Genomic DNA, 18,244 nt, shown 5'->3' on the forward strand with positions numbered 1-18,244 from the left:
GGCTATCAGACTTCCCCGTGGCTATCAGACTTGTAGCTATCAGACTTCCCTGTGGCTATCAGACTTCCCAATGGCTATCAGACTTCCCCGTGGCTATCAGACTTCCCCATGGCTATCAGACATGTGGCTATGAGACTTGTGGCTATCAGACTTGTGGCTATCAGACTTGTGGCTATCAGATTTGTGGCTATCAGATGTGTGGCTATCAGACTTGTGGCTATCAGACATGTGGCTATCAGATTTGTGGCTATCAGATGTGTGGCTATCAGACATGTGGCTATCAGATGTGTGGCTATCAGATGTGTGGCTATCAGATTTGTGGCTATCAGATGTGTGGCTATCAGATTTGTGGCTATCAGATTTGTGGCTATCAGATTTGTGGCTATCAGATTTGTGGCTATCAGACTAGAGAGATAAAAACAGAACAGAACAGCAAAATCAAACGCAGCACTGATTTACAATGATTCCCTACTACCAACAGCGAATCTAAAATAGGAATTTAAAAGTCTATAAGATGAGTAGATTTGGTAGGAAGAGAGTAGGGTCATGTTCATTAGGGCATTGCAACAGAAAATGACAATGAGTGTTTCTTATTGGTCCATCTAGTCCCTCCCTTTTTCAGTATATATATTCAGATCAGGTGGCTAATGAACACGATCCAGTACTGTATATTGAAATGGTAGACAGAGAGGAAGGTAGCTCAGTAAAAGTGATGGTAGTAGCATTCAGTGGTAGTAGTAGTGGTAGTAGTAGTATTTATTTATTTTATTTTACCTTTATTTTACTAGACAAGTCAGTTAAGAACAAATTTTTATTTTCAATGACGGCCTAGGAACAGTGGGTTAACTGCCTGTTCAGGGGCAGAACGACAGATTTGTACCTTGTCAGCTCGGGGATTTGAACTTGCAACCTTCCGGTTACTAGTCCAACGCTCTAACCACTAGGCTACCCTGCCGCCCCGAGTAGCAGTGGTAGTAGTAGTAGTAGTAGTAGTAGTAGTGGTAGTAGTAGTAGTAGTAATAGTAGTAGTAGTGGTAGTAGTAGTAGTGGTAGTAGTAGTAGTAGTAGTAATAGTAGTAGTAGTAATAGTAGTAGTTGTAATAGTAGTAGTGGTAGTAGTAGTGGGTATTAGTAGTAGTAGTAATATTAGTGGGTAGTAGTAGTAGTAGTAGTAGTAGTATTAGTAATATTAGTGGGTAATAGTAGTAGAATTAGTAGTAGTAGTAGTAGCAGTAGTAGTATTAGTAATATTAGTGGGTAATAGTAGTAGAATTAGTAGTAGTAGTAGTAGCAGTAGTAGTATTAGTAATATTAGTGGGTAATAGTAGTAGAATTAGTAGTAGTAGTAGTAGCAGTAGTAGCACCAGTATGATACACAGGCATCTTCTGGCTGCAGTGTTGTGTTACATTGTTAATCGTCCCCTCCACAGATCTTCTTGAGACAGTCCCCATAGAAGTCAGATGTATCCGACTACAGACAGAAGAACACAACACAACCGTTCTGTCACACACCAGTGAGGACAAGCACACAAAACCTAAATAGTTCATGTGTAGTAGGAATACATTGTAATCTATGACAGGAAAAGGTGTGTACACATTTTTACATGAACATTATAGACATTTAGCCGATGCTCTTATCCAGAGCGACTTACAATTAGTGTATTCATTCATCTTAAAGGGATACTTTAGGATTTTGGCAATGGGGCCCTTTTATCTACTTCCCCAAAGTCAGATGAACTCATTTGTATGTCTCTGTGTCCAGTATGAAGGAAGATAGAGGTAGTGTCACGAGCCAATGCTAACTAGCGTTAGCGCAATGACTGGGAGTCTATGGGTATCTGCTAGCAGGGCTTCATCGTCAAAATCCCAAAATATCCCTTTAAGACAGTGTGACGACCCTCCCACTCTGTCTGCCGTATTCTCTCTTTGTTTCCTTATTAGGATGCAGGTGGGCGGAGTTGGGAGGGTCGTCAGCTACATGGGAAACACCTGGGCCCGGTGTCTCCCAGGATAAATACACCACTTCCCCATTCATGGAGGAGACTCTCTCCATGCAGACACACCTGGGCCCGGTGTCTCCCAGGATAAATACACCACTTCCCCATTCATGGAGGAGACTCTCTCCATGCAGACACACCTGGGCCCGGTGTCTCCCAGGATAAATACACCACTTTCCCATTCATGGAGGAGACTCTCTCCATGCAGACACACCTGGGCCCGGTGTCTCCCAGGATAAATACACCACTTCCCCATTCATGGAGGAGACTCTCTCCATGCAGACACACCTGGGCCCGGTGTCTCCCAGGATAAATACACCACTTCCCCATTCATGGAGGAGACTCTCTCCATGCAGACACACCTGGGCCCGGTGTCTCCCAGGATAAATACACCACTTCCCCATTCATGGAGGAGACTCTCTCCATGCAGACACACCTGGGCCCGGTGTCTCCCAGGATAAATACACCACTTCCCCATTCATGGAGGAGACTCTCTCCATGCAGACACACCTGGGCCCGGTGTCTCCCAGGATAAATACACCACTTCCCCATTCATGGAGGAGACTCTCTCCATGCAGACACACCTGGGCCCGGTGTCTCCCAGGATAAATACACCACTTCCCCATTCATGGAGGAGACTCTCTCCATGCAGACACCTTTCTAGATGTTGTTGTGTTTCTTGGTGGTTTTTTGGTTGTTTGCTTTAGCATCTTTCAACACCCTGCATTATCCCATGCATGCAAAACACTCACTTACACTACTGATTACACACACCATTGTATATTATACTTAGTTACTTATTTAATAAATCTATATATTTTGTTACTCCTTATCTCCACGTTGTCTCCCTTTTGTTACGGGCTTTGAGCCGGTTCGTAACAACAGCTAGGTGAGACAACAACATATCACAGTTGTAGCAAGTAGATTTTTGATCTTTATTGCAGTTGACCATTAAAACCACAATCAGTATAGACACCCTTTAATTTAATAGAGTACAATGCCTGTCTATAGGTGAGCATGTCAGGACATTTTTTTAACCTTTATTTAACTGGGCAATTCAGTTAAGAAACAAATGATTATTTACAATGACGGCCTACACCGGCCAAACCCGGACGACGCTGGGCCAATTGTGCGCCGCATTATGGGACTCCAAATCACGGCCGGTTGTGATACAGCCTGGATTTGAACCGAGGTGTCTGTATTGACGCCTCAAGCACTGAGATGCAATGGACCTCACGGGAGAAATACTGTAGATACTTGAAAGGTAGCAGAGTTGAGGACAAGCTCAATTTAAATTTGAACTCCAACCATGGTACCGATAAGTTATCTAATGGCCTTTTCACAGTCTCGTGCTAAGCCAATCCGTACCAACCTGTGCGGGCTTGGGAATGTCCTTTTTAGTTTGTCCTTTTTTAGAACGGTTCCAGGATCTATGGTGGATGCGTAACCAGGACAGCTCAGTACAGTTTGGTTTGCCTTGACTTGGTTCGGCTCAGTAGTGTGAAAAGACCTTGTCTCTATCTGGCTTAGGGTAGGGATTAGGATGAGGGTGAGGGTGAGAGTTAGGGGTTAGGGTGAGGGTTACGGTAGGGGTTAGGGTTAGGGTGAATGTGAGGGTTAGGGTGAGGGTTAGGGTAGGGGTTAGGATGAGGGTGAGGGTGAGAGTTAGGGGTTAGGGTGAGGGTTACGGTATGGGTTAGGGTTAGGGTAGGGGTTAGGGTGAGTGTTAGGGTGAGGGTGAGTGTGAGGGTTAGGGTTAAGGTAAGGGTAAGGGTGAGGGCTACCGTGAGGGTTAGGGTGAGGTTGAGGGTTAGGGTGAGGGCTAGTGTGAGGGTTAGGGTGAGGGTTAGGGTGAGGTTGAGGGTTAGGGTGAGAGCTAGCGTGAGGGTTAGAGGGAGGGTTAGGGTTAGGGCTAGCGTGGGGGTGAGGTTGAGGGTTAGGGTTAGGGCTAGCGTGGGGGTGAGGTTGAGGGTTAGGGTGAGGGCTAGCGTGGGGGTTAGGGTGAGGTTGAGGGTGAGAGCTAGCGTGGGGGTTAGGGTGAGGTTGAGGGTGAGGGCTAGCGTGGGGGTGAGGGTGTGGGTTAGGGGGTGTAGTCTTACCTCGATGGCAGAGTGCAGAGAATAGCTATAAAGCTTCTTGAACTCTGCTCTGATGTCCAGCATGTCTATCTCTGACCGGCTGACCATGATACGGTTCAGGGTACACTCATCCGTTCCTCCGCCCTGAGACAATGACCATATTAAAAATAAAGTAAATAACATTTAAATGTAAGATTCTGACAGTGACATAATCACTGAAACTCTACCATGGAATTATCACCATTTCCTAACTTACAGTGACTATCACACAACAATATGCTCATTGTATTTAACATAAAAATATACTGTCTGTACCTTCATGCCTTGATGCAGGCGTTCAGCTAGGTATGCTGGGACATTCTTCACACATTTCACTAGAGGAGAGAAGCAGCATGGTGGTGGTTATATATGGGTTAGGGTTAAATATGGATTAGGGTTAAGGTTATATATGGGTTAGGGTTAGGGTTCTATATGGGTTAGGGTTAAATATGGGTTAGGGCTAGGGTTATATATGGATTAGGGTTAAGGTTATATATGGGTTAGGGTTAGGGTTCTATATGGGTTAGGGTTATATATGGGTTAGGGTTAAATATGGATTAGGGTTAAGGTTATATATGGGTTAGGGTTAGGGTTCTATATGGGTTAGGGTTATATATGGGTTAGGGCTAGGGTTATATATGGGCTATATATGGGGTTACTGGTGGTGGTTATATATGGGCTATATATGAGTTAGGGTTATATATGGGTTAAGTTTAGGGTCATATATGGGTTAGGGTTAAATATGGGTTACATATGGGTTAGGGTTATATATTGGTTAGGGTTATAAATGGGTTAAGGTTATAAATGGGTTAGGGTTATATATGGGTTAGGGTTAGGGTTAGGGTTATATATGGGTTAGGGTTATATATGGGTTATGGTTAGGGTTATATATGGGTTATGGTTAGGGTTATATATGGGTTAGGGTTATATATGGGTTATGGTTAGGGTTATATATGGGTTAGGGCTATATATGGGTTAGGGTTATACATCCATAAAGTATCACCAGAATTGTTTAAAATAAAATGTGTACACTCAATCAAAAATAGTTTCTGAACCAACCATAAATGTTCTCACTCAAGGTACATATGGCTTAGGGTTAGGGTTATATATGGGTTAGGGTTATTTAAGGGTTATGTTAGGGTTATATATGGCTTAGGGTTAGGGTTATATATGGGTTAGGGTTATTTAAGGGTTATGTTAGGGTTATATATGGCTTAGCGTTAGGGTTATATATGGGTTAGGGTTAGGGTTATAAATGGGTTAGGGTTATTTAAGGGTTATGTTAGGGTTATATATGGCTTAGGGTTAGGATTATATATGGGTTAGGGTTATTTAAGGGTTATGTTAGGGTTATATATGGCTTAGGGTTAGGGTTATATATGGGTTACGGTTAGGGTTATATATGGGTTAGGGTTAGGGTTATATATGGGTAAGGCATATATATGGGTAAGGGTAATATATGGGTTAGGGTTATATATGGGTTAGGGTTATATATATGTTAGGGTTATATATGGGTAAGGGTTATATATGGGTTAGGGTTATGTTAGGGTTATTTAAGGGTTATGTTAGGGTTATATATGGGTTGGGGTTATGTTAGGGTTATTTAAGGGTTATGTTAGGGTTATATATGGCTTAGGGTTAGGGTTATATATGGCTTAGGGTTAGGGTTATATATGGGTAAGGCGTATATATGGGTAGGGGTAATATATGGGTTAGGGTTATATATGGGTAAGGGTTATATATGGGTTAGGGTTATTTATGGGCAAGGGTTATAAATGGGTTAGGGTTATATATGGGTTAGGGTTACTGGTGGTGGTTATTTGGGATGATGAAAGTAGTAGTCCAATTTATGCAAATAGTCCTTGTAATTTTTTTGCTTAACTTTAAAACATGATCAGTACAAGCATGGCACAAGAACTGTTATAGGCCTATTTCTATTTTGCCATCTTTATCAAAACTTGTCAATAATCAACTGACGGGCTTTCTTGATGTCTATAGCATTCTCTCTGGTATGCAATCTGGTTTCCGCTCAGGTTATGGATGTGTCACTGCAACCTTAAAGGTCTTCAATAATTTCACCATTGCCCTTGATTCTAAGCAATGTTGTGCTGCTATTTTTATAGACATGGCCAAATCTTTTAATACAGTATACTATTCTATTCTTGAGGTCCCGGCTAAGGAGTATTGGTGTCTCTGAGGGGTCTTTCGCCTGGTTTGGTAACTACCTCTCTCAAAGAGTGCAGTGTATAAAATCAGGAAATCTGTTATCTCAGCCACTGTATGTCACCAAGGGAGTACCCCAAGGCTCAATGCTGGGCCCCACACTCTTCTCAATGTACATCAGCAATGTTGCTCAGGCAGTAGGACGCTCTCTCATCCATTTATATGCAGATGATACAGTCTTATACTCAGCTGGCCCCTCCTTGGATTTTGTGTTAAATGCTCTACAACAAAGCCTTCTAGTGTCCAACAAGCTTTCTCTACCCTTAACCTTGTTCTGAACACCTCCAAAACAAAGGTCATGTGGTTTGGTAAGAAGAATGCCCCTCTCCCCACAGGTGTGGTCACTACTTCTGAGGGTTTAGAGCTTAAGGTAGTCACCTCATACAAGTACTTGGGAGTATGGCTAGACGGTAAACTGTCCTTCTCTCAGCACCTATCAAAGCTGCAGGCTAAAGTTAAATCTAGACTTGGTTACCTCTATTCTAATCACTCCTCTTTCATCCCAGCTGCCAAACTAACCCTGATTCAGATGACCAATCTACCAATGCTAAATTATGTAGACATCATTTATAGATTGGCAGGTAAGGGTGCTCTCGAGCGGCTAGATGTTCTTTAGCATTCGGCCATCAGATTTGCCACCAATGCTCCTTATAGGACACAACACTGCACTCTATACTCCTCTGTAAACTGGTCATCTCTGTATACCCATCGCAAGACCCACTGGCTGATGCTTATTTATAAAACCCTCTTAAGCTTCACTCCCCCCTATCTGAGATATCTACTGCAGCCCTCATCCTCCACATTCAACACCCGTTCTGACAGTCACATTCTGTTAAAGGTCCCCAATGCACACACATCCCTGGATCACTCGTCTTTTCAGTTTGCTGCAGCTAGCGACTGGAAAGAGCTATAACAAACACTCAAACGGAACAGTTTTATCTCGATCTCTTCATTTAAAGACTCAATCATGGACACTCTAACTGACAGTTGTGGCTGCTTTGCGTGATTTATTGTTGTCTCTACCTTCTTCCCCTTTGTGCTGTTGTCTGTGCCCAATAATGTTTGTACCATGTTTTGTGTTGCTACCATGTTGTGTTGCTGCCATGTTGTTTTCATGTTGTGTTGCTACCATGCTGTGTTGTCATGTGTTGCTGTCTTGCTATGTTGTTGTCTCGGGTCTCTCTTCATGTAGTGTTATATTGTCTCTCTTGTCGTGATGTGTGTTTTGTCCTATATTTATATATATACATATTCTTAATCCCCTGTCCCCCGTCCCCGCAGGAGGCCTTTTGCCTTTTGGTAGGCCTTCATTGTAAATAAGATTTTGTTCTTAACTGACTTGCCTAGTTAAATAAAGGTAAAATAATAAATAAAATAAATATATAGACACCATATACACATTCACTAGACTATATAGACACACTATATACACACTCACTAGACTATATATACACACTATATACACACTCACTATTTTATTTATAAATATATATATATATATATATTTCAATAACATGGTAGCATCTTGCCTAGTTAAATAAAGGTTACATATAAATAAAATAATGAATAAAAGAAAACACATAATAACACAGCTGTGATTGAGCAGTAGTTTACCAATGGCCCCCAGTAGAATACAGCTGTGATTGAGCAGTAGTTTACCAATGGCCCCCAGTAGAATACAGCTGTGATTGAGCAGTAGTTTATCAATGGCCCCCAGTAGAATACAGCTGTGATTGAGCAGTAGTTTATCAATGGCCCCCAGTAGAGTAAAGCTATGATTGAGCAGTAGTTTACCAATGGCCCCCAGTAGAAGACAGCTGTGATTGAGCAGTAGTTTATCAATGGCCCCCAGTAGAATACAGCTGTGATTGAGCAGTAGTTTAACCATGGCCCCCAGTAGAATACAGCTGTGATTGAGCAGTAGTTTACCAATGGCCCCCAGTAGAAGACAGCTGTGATTGAGCAGTAGTTTACCAATGGCCCCCAGTAGAATACAGCTGTGATTGAGCAGTAGTTTATCAATGGCCCCCAGTAGAAGACAGCTGTGATTGAGCAGTAGTTTACCAATGGCCCCCAGTAGAAGACAGCTGTGATTGAGCAGTAGTTTACCAATGGCCCCCAGTAGAATACAGCTGTGATTGAGCAGTAGTTTATCAATGGCCCCCAGTAGAAGACAGCTGTGATTGAGCAGTAGTTTATCAATGGCCCCCAGTAGAAGACAGCTGTGATTGAGCAGTAGTTTACCAATGGCCCCCAGTAGAATACAGCTGTGATTGAGCAGTAGTTTACCAATGGCCCCCAGTAGAATACAGCTGTGATTGAGCAGTAGTTTATCAATGGCCCCCAGTAGAAGACAGCTGTGATTAAGCAGTAGTTTACCAATGGCCCCCAGTAGATTACAGCTGTGATTGAGCAGTAGTTTATCAATGGCCCCCAGTAGAAGACAGCTGTGATTGAGCAGTAGTTTATCAATGGCCCCCAGTAGAAGACAGCTGTGATTGAGCAGTAGTTTATCAATGGCCCCCAGTAGAAGACATCTGTGATTGAGCAGTAGTTTACCAATGGCCCCCAGTAGATTACAGCTGTGATTGAGCAGTAGTTTATCAATGGCCCCCAGTAGAAGACAGCTGTTATTGAGCAGTAGTTTATCAATGGCCCCCAGTAGATTACAGCTGTGATTGAGCAGTAGTTTATCAATGGCCCCCAGTAGAATACAGCTGTGATTGAGCAGTAGTTTACCAATGGCCCCCAGTAGATTACAGCTGTGATTGAGCAGTAGTTTACCAATGGCCCCCAGTAAAAGACAGCTGTGATTGAGCAGTAGTTTATCAATGGCCCCCAGTAGAAGACAGTTGTGATTGAGCAGTAGTTTACCAATGGCCCCCAGTAGAAGACAGTTGTGATTGAGCAGTAGTTTATCAATGGCCCCCAGTAGAATACAGCTGTGATTGAGCAGTAGTTTACCAATGGCCCCCAGTAGAAGACAGTTGTGATTGAGCAGTAGTTTATCAATGGCCCCCAGTAGAATACAGCTGTGATTGAGCAGTAGTTTATCAATGGCCCCCAGTAGAAGACAGCTGTGATTGAGCAGTAGTTTATCAATGGCCCCCAGTAGAAGACAGCTGTGATTGAGCAGTAGTTTATCAATGGCCCCCAGTAGAATACAGCTGTGATTGAGCAGTAGTTTATCAATGGCCCCCAGTAGAAGACAGTTGTGATTGGGCAGTAGTTTATCAATGGCCCCCAGTAGAATACAGCTGTGATTGAGCAGTAGATAACCAATGGCCCCCAGTAGAAGACAGCTGTGATTGAGCAGTAGTTTACCAATGGCCCCCAGTAGAATACAGCTGTGATTGAGCAGTAGTTTATCAATGGCCCCCAGTAGATTACAGCTGTGATTGAGCAGTAGTTTATCAATGGCCCCCAGTAGATTACAGCTGTGATTGAGCAGTAGTTTATCAATGGCCCCTAGTAGATTACAGCTGTGATTGAGCAGTAGTTTATCAATGGCCCCCAGTAGATTACAGCTGTGATTGAGCAGTAGTTTATCAATGGCCCCCAGTAGATTACAGCTGTGATTGAGCAGTAGTTTATCAATGGCCCCCAGTAGAATACAGCTGTGATTGAGCAGTAGATTACCAATGGCCCCCAGTAGAAGACAGCTGTGATTGAGCAGTAGTTTACCAATGGCCCCCAGTAGAATACAGTTGTGATTGAGCAGTAGTTTATCAATGGCCCCCAGTAGAAGACAGCTGTGATTGAGCAGTAGTTTACCAATGGCCCCCAGTAGATTACAGCTGTGATTGAGCAGTAGTTTACCAATGGCCCCCAGTAGAAGACAGCTGTGATTGAGCAGTAGTTTATCAATGGCCCCCAGTAGAAGACAGCTGTGATTGAGCAGTAGTTTATCAATGGCCCCCAGTAGAAGACAGTTGTGATTGAGCAGTAGTTTATCAATGGCCCCCAGTAGAAGACAGCTGTGATTGAGCAGTAGTTTATCAATGGCCCCCAGTAGAATACAGCTGTGATTGAGCAGTAGTTTATCAATGGCCCCCAGTAGAATACAGCTGTGATTGAGCAGTAGTTTATCAATGGCCCCCAGTAGAAGACAGCTGTGATTGAGCAGTAGTTTACCAATGGCCCCCAGTAGATTACAGTTGTGATTGAGCAGTAGTTTATCAATGGCCCCCAGTAGAAGACAGCTGTGATTGAGCAGTAGTTTATCAATGGCCCCCAGTAGAATACAGCTGTGATTGAGCAGTAGTTTATCAATGGCCCCCAGTAGAAGACAGCTGTGATTGAGCAGTAGTTTATCAATGGCCCCCAGTAGAATACAGCTGTGATTGAGCAGTAGTTTATCAATGGCCCCCAGTAGAAGACAGCTGTGATTGAGCAGTAGTTTACCAATGGCCCCCAGTAGATTACAGCTGTGATTGAGCAGTAGTTTACCAATGGCCCCCAGTAGAGTACAGCTGTGATTGAGCAGTAGTTTACCAATGGCCCCCAGTAGAGTACAGCTGTGATTGAGCAGTAGTTTACCAATGGCCCCCAGTAGAATACAGCTGTGATTGAGCAGTAGTTTACCAATGGCCCCCAGTAGAAGACAGCTGTGATTGAGCAGTAGTTTACCAATGGCCCCCAGTAGAAGACAGCTGTGATTGAGCAGTAGTTTATCAATGGCCCCCAGTAGAATACAGCTGTGATTGAGCAGTAGTTTACCAATGGCCCCCAGTAGAATACAGCTGTGATTGAGCAGTAGTTTACCAATGGCCCCCAGTAGAATACAGCTGTGATTGAGCAGTAGTTTACCAATGGCCCCCAGTAGAATACAGCTGTGATTGAGCAGTAGTTTACCAATGGCCCCCAGTAGAAGACAGCTGTGATTGAGCAGTAGTTTACCAATGGCCCCCAGTAGAAGACAGCTGTGATTGAGCAGTAGTTTACCAATGGCCCCCAGTAGAAGACAGCTGTGATTGAGCAGTAGTTTACCAATGGCCCCCAGTAGAAGACAGCTGTGATTGAGCAGTAGTTTACCAATGGCCCCCAGTAGAAGACAGCTGTGATTGAGCAGTAGTTTACCAATGGCCCCCAGTAGATTACAGCTGTGATTGAGCAGTAGTTTACCAATGGCCCCCAGTAGATTACAGCTGTGATTGAGCAGTAGTTTACCAATGGCCCCCAGTAGAAGACAGCTGTGATTGAGCAGTAGTTTATCAATGGCCCCCAGTAGATTACAGCTGTGATTGAGCAGTAGTTTATCAATGGCCCCCAGTAGAAGACAGCTGTGATTGAGCAGTAGTTTACCAATGGCCCCCAGTAGATTACAGCTGTGATTGAGCAGTAGTTTATCAATGGCCCCCAGTAGAAGACAGCTGTGATTGAGCAGTAGTTTATCAATGGCCCCCAGTAGAAGACAGCTGTGATTGAGCAGTAGTTTATCAATGGCCCCCAGTAGAAGACATCTGTGATTGAGCAGTAGTTTACCAATGGCCCCCAGTAGATTACAGCTGTGATTGAGCAGTAGTTTATCAATGGCCCCCAGTAGAAGACAGCTGTTATTGAGCAGTAGTTTATCAATGGCCCCCAGTAGATTACAGCTGTGATTGAGCAGTAGTTTATCAATGGCCCCCAGTAGAATACAGCTGTGATTGAGCAGTAGTTTACCAATGGCCCCCAGTAGATTACAGCTGTGATTGAGCAGTAGTTTACCAATGGCCCCCAGTAAAAGACAGCTGTGATTGAGCAGTAGTTTATCAATGGCCCCCAGTAGAAGACAGTTGTGATTGAGCAGTAGTTTACCAATGGCCCCCAGTAGAAGACAGTTGTGATTGAGCAGTAGTTTATCAATGGCCCCCAGTAGAATACAGCTGTGATTGAGCAGTAGTTTACCAATGGCCCCCAGTAGAAGACAGTTGTGATTGAGCAGTAGTTTATCAATGGCCCCCAGTAGAATACAGCTGTGATTGAGCAGTAGTTTATCAATGGCCCCCAGTAGAAGACAGCTGTGATTGAGCAGTAGTTTATCAATGGCCCCCAGTAGAAGACAGCTGTGATTGAGCAGTAGTTTATCAATGGCCCCCAGTAGAATACAGCTGTGATTGAGCAGTAGTTTATCAATGGCCCCCAGTAGAAGACAGTTGTGATTGGGCAGTAGTTTATCAATGGCCCCCAGTAGAATACAGCTGTGATTGAGCAGTAGATAACCAATGGCCCCCAGTAGAAGACAGCTGTGATTGAGCAGTAGTTTACCAATGGCCCCCAGTAGAATACAGCTGTGATTGAGCAGTAGTTTATCAATGGCCCCCAGTAGATTACAGCTGTGATTGAGCAGTAGTTTATCAATGGCCCCCAGTAGATTACAGCTGTGATTGAGCAGTAGTTTATCAATGGCCCCTAGTAGATTACAGCTGTGATTGAGCAGTAGTTTATCAATGGCCCCCAGTAGATTACAGCTGTGATTGAGCAGTAGTTTATCAATGGCCCCCAGTAGATTACAGCTGTGATTGAGCAGTAGTTTATCAATGGCCCCCAGTAGAATACAGCTGTGATTGAGCAGTAGATTACCAATGGCCCCCAGTAGAAGACAGCTGTGATTGAGCAGTAGTTTACCAATGGCCCCCAGTAGAATACAGTTGTGATTGAGCAGTAGTTTATCAATGGCCCCCAGTAGAAGACAGCTGTGATTGAGCAGTAGTTTACCAATGGCCCCCAGTAGATTACAGCTGTGATTGAGCAGTAGTTTACCAATGGCCCCCAGTAGAAGACAGCTGTGATTGAGCAGTAGTTTATCAATGGCCCCCAGTAGAAGACAGCTGTGATTGAGCAGTAGTTTATCAATGGCCCCCAGTAGAAGACAGTTGTGATTGAGCAGTAGTTTATCAATGGCCCCCAGTAGAATACAGCTGTGATTGAGCAGTAGTTTATCAATGGCCCCCAGTAGAAGACAGTTGTGATTGAGCAGTAGTTTACCAATGGCCCCCAGTAGAATACAGTTGTGAGTGAGCAGTAGTTTACCAATGGCCCCCAGTAGAAGACAGCTGTGATTGAGCAGTAGTTTACCAATGGCCCCCAGTAGAAGACAGCTGTGATTGAGCAGTAGTTTACCAATGGCCCCCAGTAGAAGACAGCTGTGATTGAGCAGTAGTTTACCAATGGCCCCCAGTAGAAGACAGCTGTGATTGAGCAGTAGTTTACCAATGGCCCCCAGTAGAAGACAGCTGTGATTGAGTAGTAGTTTACCAACTAGAATACAGCTGTGATTTAGGGGCAGCAGGGTAGCCTAGTGGTTAGAGCGTTTGACTAGTGACCGAAAGGTTGCAAGTTCAAATCCCCGAGCTGACAAGGTACTGTTGTTCTGCCCCCTGAACGAGGCAGTTAACCCCACTGTTCCTAGACCGTCATTGAAATTAAGAATGTGTTCTTAACTGACCTGCCTAGTTAAATGAAGGTAAAAAAAAAAAAAAAAATACCAATGGCCACCAGTAGCTCCTCTAGATCCCCAGACATCTCTCCCTCGATGCTCTCCTGCAGACTCTTCCCACTGATGGTCTTGTATTCCACCAGAGCTACACAAAAACATGACATCACAGGTCAGACATAAGATATCAACAACAATGTTGTGCATTAGGTCAGATATCTTTACTTTGTCTGAGTTGAGGTATGCTTCTCTGACACAGGATGTCGATGAACTTGGACTCGTCTGTCCCCCACTTCTTCTCCCCCGCGTTGTAAAGAGTCTGACGGAGGGAATAAAGAAATATTTATTTTAGATGTGTTTCACAGAGATGGAAATGGTGTTATAAATGTTATTATAAATGTTATTATAAATGTCATTATAAATGTTATTATAAATGTTGCAACCTAATAACTGTGTCATAACACCTGAGAAACAACAACTCACACCACCTTAGCATCCTCTTTGGCCTTGGCTGCATCCACTTGTGTGTTTTCATCCCGCTTGCCCTTAGTTTAAAGACAAACCATATTGAGAGATTTATAACAGGCCCAACAGCAACTACAGATCCTACGTTTTGATTGGGCTCACAATACCTCGGCCAGAATGAGAATAGCTTTAGCAAATTCTCCAGAAGTCTCCTTCTTCAGGTCCAAGGTCAACTTCTTCTCAGTTTCTATGAAAGAAAATCTGTTGCAATGTAAACCTGTCTCCATGTCAACTATCAAATCATCTTAGCATCATCTGATGATGTCATCTCCGTCCAGGTACTGAATTGATTGGTTGAAACACACAACTGAGCCTAGCAATGATTACACTGATCAATTCTTACGTTTTAAATAGGCATCAGAAATCTCTTTCATTTGTTTGTTGGATCTTGTGGCGAAGATTTCTATCAAGACACTGTCTTTAGTCCCAACTCCCTGCAACACATTAGTCTGGTGTTAGTGTTGAGTACAAATGAAGTTAAATAAAGAAATTATTTGTTTAGGGAGGCAAGAAAAACGTGAAAAACGTCACCTTCATGGCCTTGGTGACTTCCTGGCAGTCATAGATGACAGGGGGCGTGACCAACGCGACCAGCAGGTCCTCAAAGTGACCATGGTTGTCCCCTTCTAAGTCCTCCACCAAAGTCTACAGGAAGACAGGTAGACAAGTGATCACACACACAGAGAAAGAGAGAGAAAGAAAGAGAGAGAAATAGAGAAATAGAGAGAGAGAGTGAGAGAGAGAGAAATAGAGAGAGAGAGAGAGAAATATATATATATATATATATATATATATATATATAGAGAGAGAGAGAGAGAGAGAGAGAGAGAGAGAGAGAGAGAGAGAGACATACAGAGCGAGAGACAGAGAGAGGGGGAAATAGAGAGAGAAATAGAGAGAGAGAGAGAGAGAGAGAGAGAGAGAGAGAGATAGAGAGAGAAATAGAGAGAGAGAGAGAGAGAGAGAGAGAGAGAGAGAGAGAGAGAAATAGAGAGAGAGAGAGAGAGAGAGAGAAATAGAGAGAGAGAGAGAAATAGAGAGAGAGAGAGAGAGAGAGAGAGAGAGAGAGAGAGAGAGAGAGAGAGAGAGAAATAGAGAGAGAGAGAGAAATAGAGAGAGAACGAGAGAGAGAATGAGAGAGAGAGCGAGAGAGAGAGAGAGAGAGAGAGTTGTAAACCCTGGTAGAAAGAGCTGAGTTCTTACCTTGCCAGGGGCTTCTTCTTGGTAAGCTTTACAGATGAGCTGACGTTGACCACTACTCCTCTGAGTTAGAACATCTATTAAGGTCTTCTCGTTTGTACCTGCAGACAAATCCAACAAGGCTGGTTGGCTATACAATAGAACCGATCTACACCGCAACGAATTAGGGAGAATTTAGAAGTCCTAAAACAGGCCAGTATTTGAGAAATCTAAAACAGGACAGTATTTGAGAAATCTAAAACAGGACAGTATTTTAATCCAGGTCTGTTCTAGAAGGGACCAGTATTTGAACCCAGGTCTATTCTAGAAGGGGCCAGTATTCTTTACCTAGTCCCTTCATGGCCTTTCTGAGAGCCACAGCGTCATCCTTTGCGTTGAAATCTGCCTTGGGCTTGATGCTCCCTCTCTCCCCGGTCTGCAAACAAAATAAACCAGTTTATTATCAAATTTCACGAATGAAAACAATGTCACATTCGACTTCTATCAACGTGAGAACTGGTAAAACTCTGCATTAGGTTGGGGAGTCCATGAGACCTTCCAGGTCATTCAATAGTCCAGAGATACAGACACACAGACAGTGAGTCACAGGTTTGTGCTATTGTTCACTTCAGGTGTTTTATGCCTGTTTAAAACTGAGGTGGCCTATCCCTCGACTACTATCTACCCTAGTTTTTTAGAGGGCAGTCAAAATGGAAAATTCCCTGATTCCATATGGGATTTTTTATATTTTTTACATTGTAAATATACACATGAGTGTTGAAAACATTAGGATCCCCTTTCTAATGTTAGAGTTGCACCCCTTTTTTGCCCTCAGAACAGCCTCAGTGTCAAAATAACTTCCACAGGGATACTGGCCCATGTCGACTCCAATGCTCAACAGTTGTGTCAAGTTGGCTGGATGTCCTTTGGGTGGTGGACCGTTCTTCATAAACACAGGAAACTGTTGCGCGTGGAAAAACTCAGCAGTGTTGCAGTTTTTTGACACACTCAGTCCTGTGCGTCTGGCACCTACTTCAATAATTTGTCTTGCCCTTTCACCCTCTGAATGGCAAAACACCCTCTGAATGGCAACACACCCTCTGAATGGCAACACACCCTCGGAATGGCAACACACCCTCGGAATGGCAACACACCCTCGGAATGGCAACACACCCTCGGAATGGCAACACACCCTCGGAATGGCAACACACCCTCTGAATGTCAACACACCCTCTGAATGGCAACACACCCTCTGAATGGCAACACACCCTCTGAATGGCAACACACCCTCTGAATGGCAACACACCCTCTGAATGGCAACACATACACAATCCAAGTCTCAATTGTCTCAAGGCTTAAAAAAACCTTTTAACCTTTAACCTGTCTGCGCACCTTCATCTACACTGATTGAAGTGGATTGAACAAGTGACATCAATAAGGGACCATATCTTTCACCTGGATTCACCTGGTCAGTCTGTGTCATGGAAAGAGCAGGTGTTCCTAATGTTTTGTACACTCAGTGTCAATTTTTTTTAGTTTTATGCTTTATACAAAGTCATCTTAAAAGTTATCCGAAAAGGTAATTCATATGAATTGCCTATTTTATTATCAGCTCATGCATCATATTAGTGATCTTACCCATGAAGTTGCCATTTCAATGGTGATGTGGACCAGTGACGTCTGTATCTGGTGAGATAAAGACATTGGTACGAAATAGGCCACTTCTCTTACCATATTACAGTTTTAAAAAGTGATAGAGCACAGTAGTCTAAAACACCAAAAGTTAACGGGGGAAAAAAATACAATAGAATACAATAGAATACAATAGAATACAATAAAATACAATAGAATACAATAGAATACAATAAAATAGAATACAATAGAATACAATAGAATACAATAGAATACAATAAAATAGAATACAATAGAATACAATAGAATACAATAGAATACAATAAATAGAATACAATAGAATACAATAGAATACAATAAAATACAATAAATAGAATACAATAGAATACAATAGAATACAATAAAATAGAATACAATAGAATACAATAGAATACAATAGAATACAATAAAATACAATAGAATACAATAGAATACAATAAAATACAATAGAATACAATAGAATACAATAAAATAGAATACAATAGAATACAATAGAATACAATAGAATAGAATACAATAGAATACAATAGAATACAATAAAATACAAATAGAATCAATTTGAATTTGTCAGAGCAATGTCAAAAAGAACCGGAGATCAAAAACTGTATTCAGCAGTAGAGTCGATCTCAGCATAAAGTACAGGCAAGATCAATCGCATCACATTTTCATAGAACAACGAGGAAAATCACTTCTAAAGAACGTCAACACACAGCATTCGTCTACGTCCTATTCGTAAGACCAAACAACCTCGCAAAAATAAATGTATTCCAGTGATTCTTACCTGAAGTTTAGCTACCACTCAACACAATAGTCAACAGCAGAAATCTTCCACGGAGTACCACACCTTTACCTGAGCGGAGGTGTAGCCTCCCGGTGCTTCCCATTGAGGAAATGATGTCATCCCCCATGGGGGAAAAAAAGATGACCTTTTGAACACGCCCACGTTTGATACATTCCATAGATTACAGCTCTTCTCTATCAAGTTTGACTCTGCTGATTCACTTTGGATTGAATCCTCAAAATGCTGATTTAAAATGTTGAATAGTATTGGTACCATGTCAGAAGTGCAATTCTAGAACACTGTTACCCTGTATATTAATCTAGAACAGTGTTAC

The 18,244-nt window shown here is 42.8% G+C and overlaps 1 protein-coding gene across 1 annotated transcript; it reads right to left on the minus strand.

Annotated features, from left to right (window-relative positions):
- Nucleotides 1-1,262: 1,262 nt before the first annotated feature.
- On the minus strand, nt 1,263-18,013 carry LOC109884598 (annexin A3). Its single transcript, XM_031829610.1, has 13 exons — nt 17,911-18,013; nt 17,097-17,144; nt 15,807-15,894; nt 15,483-15,580; nt 14,811-14,924; nt 14,623-14,713; nt 14,387-14,466; nt 14,243-14,299; nt 13,980-14,073; nt 13,807-13,902; nt 4,391-4,449; nt 4,097-4,219; nt 1,263-1,471 (listed from the first exon to the last, which is right to left on the minus strand). Exons 2-13 carry the CDS (start codon nt 17,109-17,111, stop codon nt 1,412-1,414), a joined length of 975 nt encoding a protein of 324 aa, XP_031685470.1. The 5' UTR covers nt 17,112-17,144; nt 17,911-18,013; the 3' UTR covers nt 1,263-1,411.
- Nucleotides 18,014-18,244: the final 231 nt, after the last annotated feature.

This window comes from Oncorhynchus kisutch, linkage group LG8 (genome assembly GCF_002021735.2).
Source record: "Oncorhynchus kisutch isolate 150728-3 linkage group LG8, Okis_V2, whole genome shotgun sequence".
NCBI lineage: Eukaryota > Metazoa > Chordata > Actinopteri > Salmoniformes > Salmonidae > Oncorhynchus > Oncorhynchus kisutch.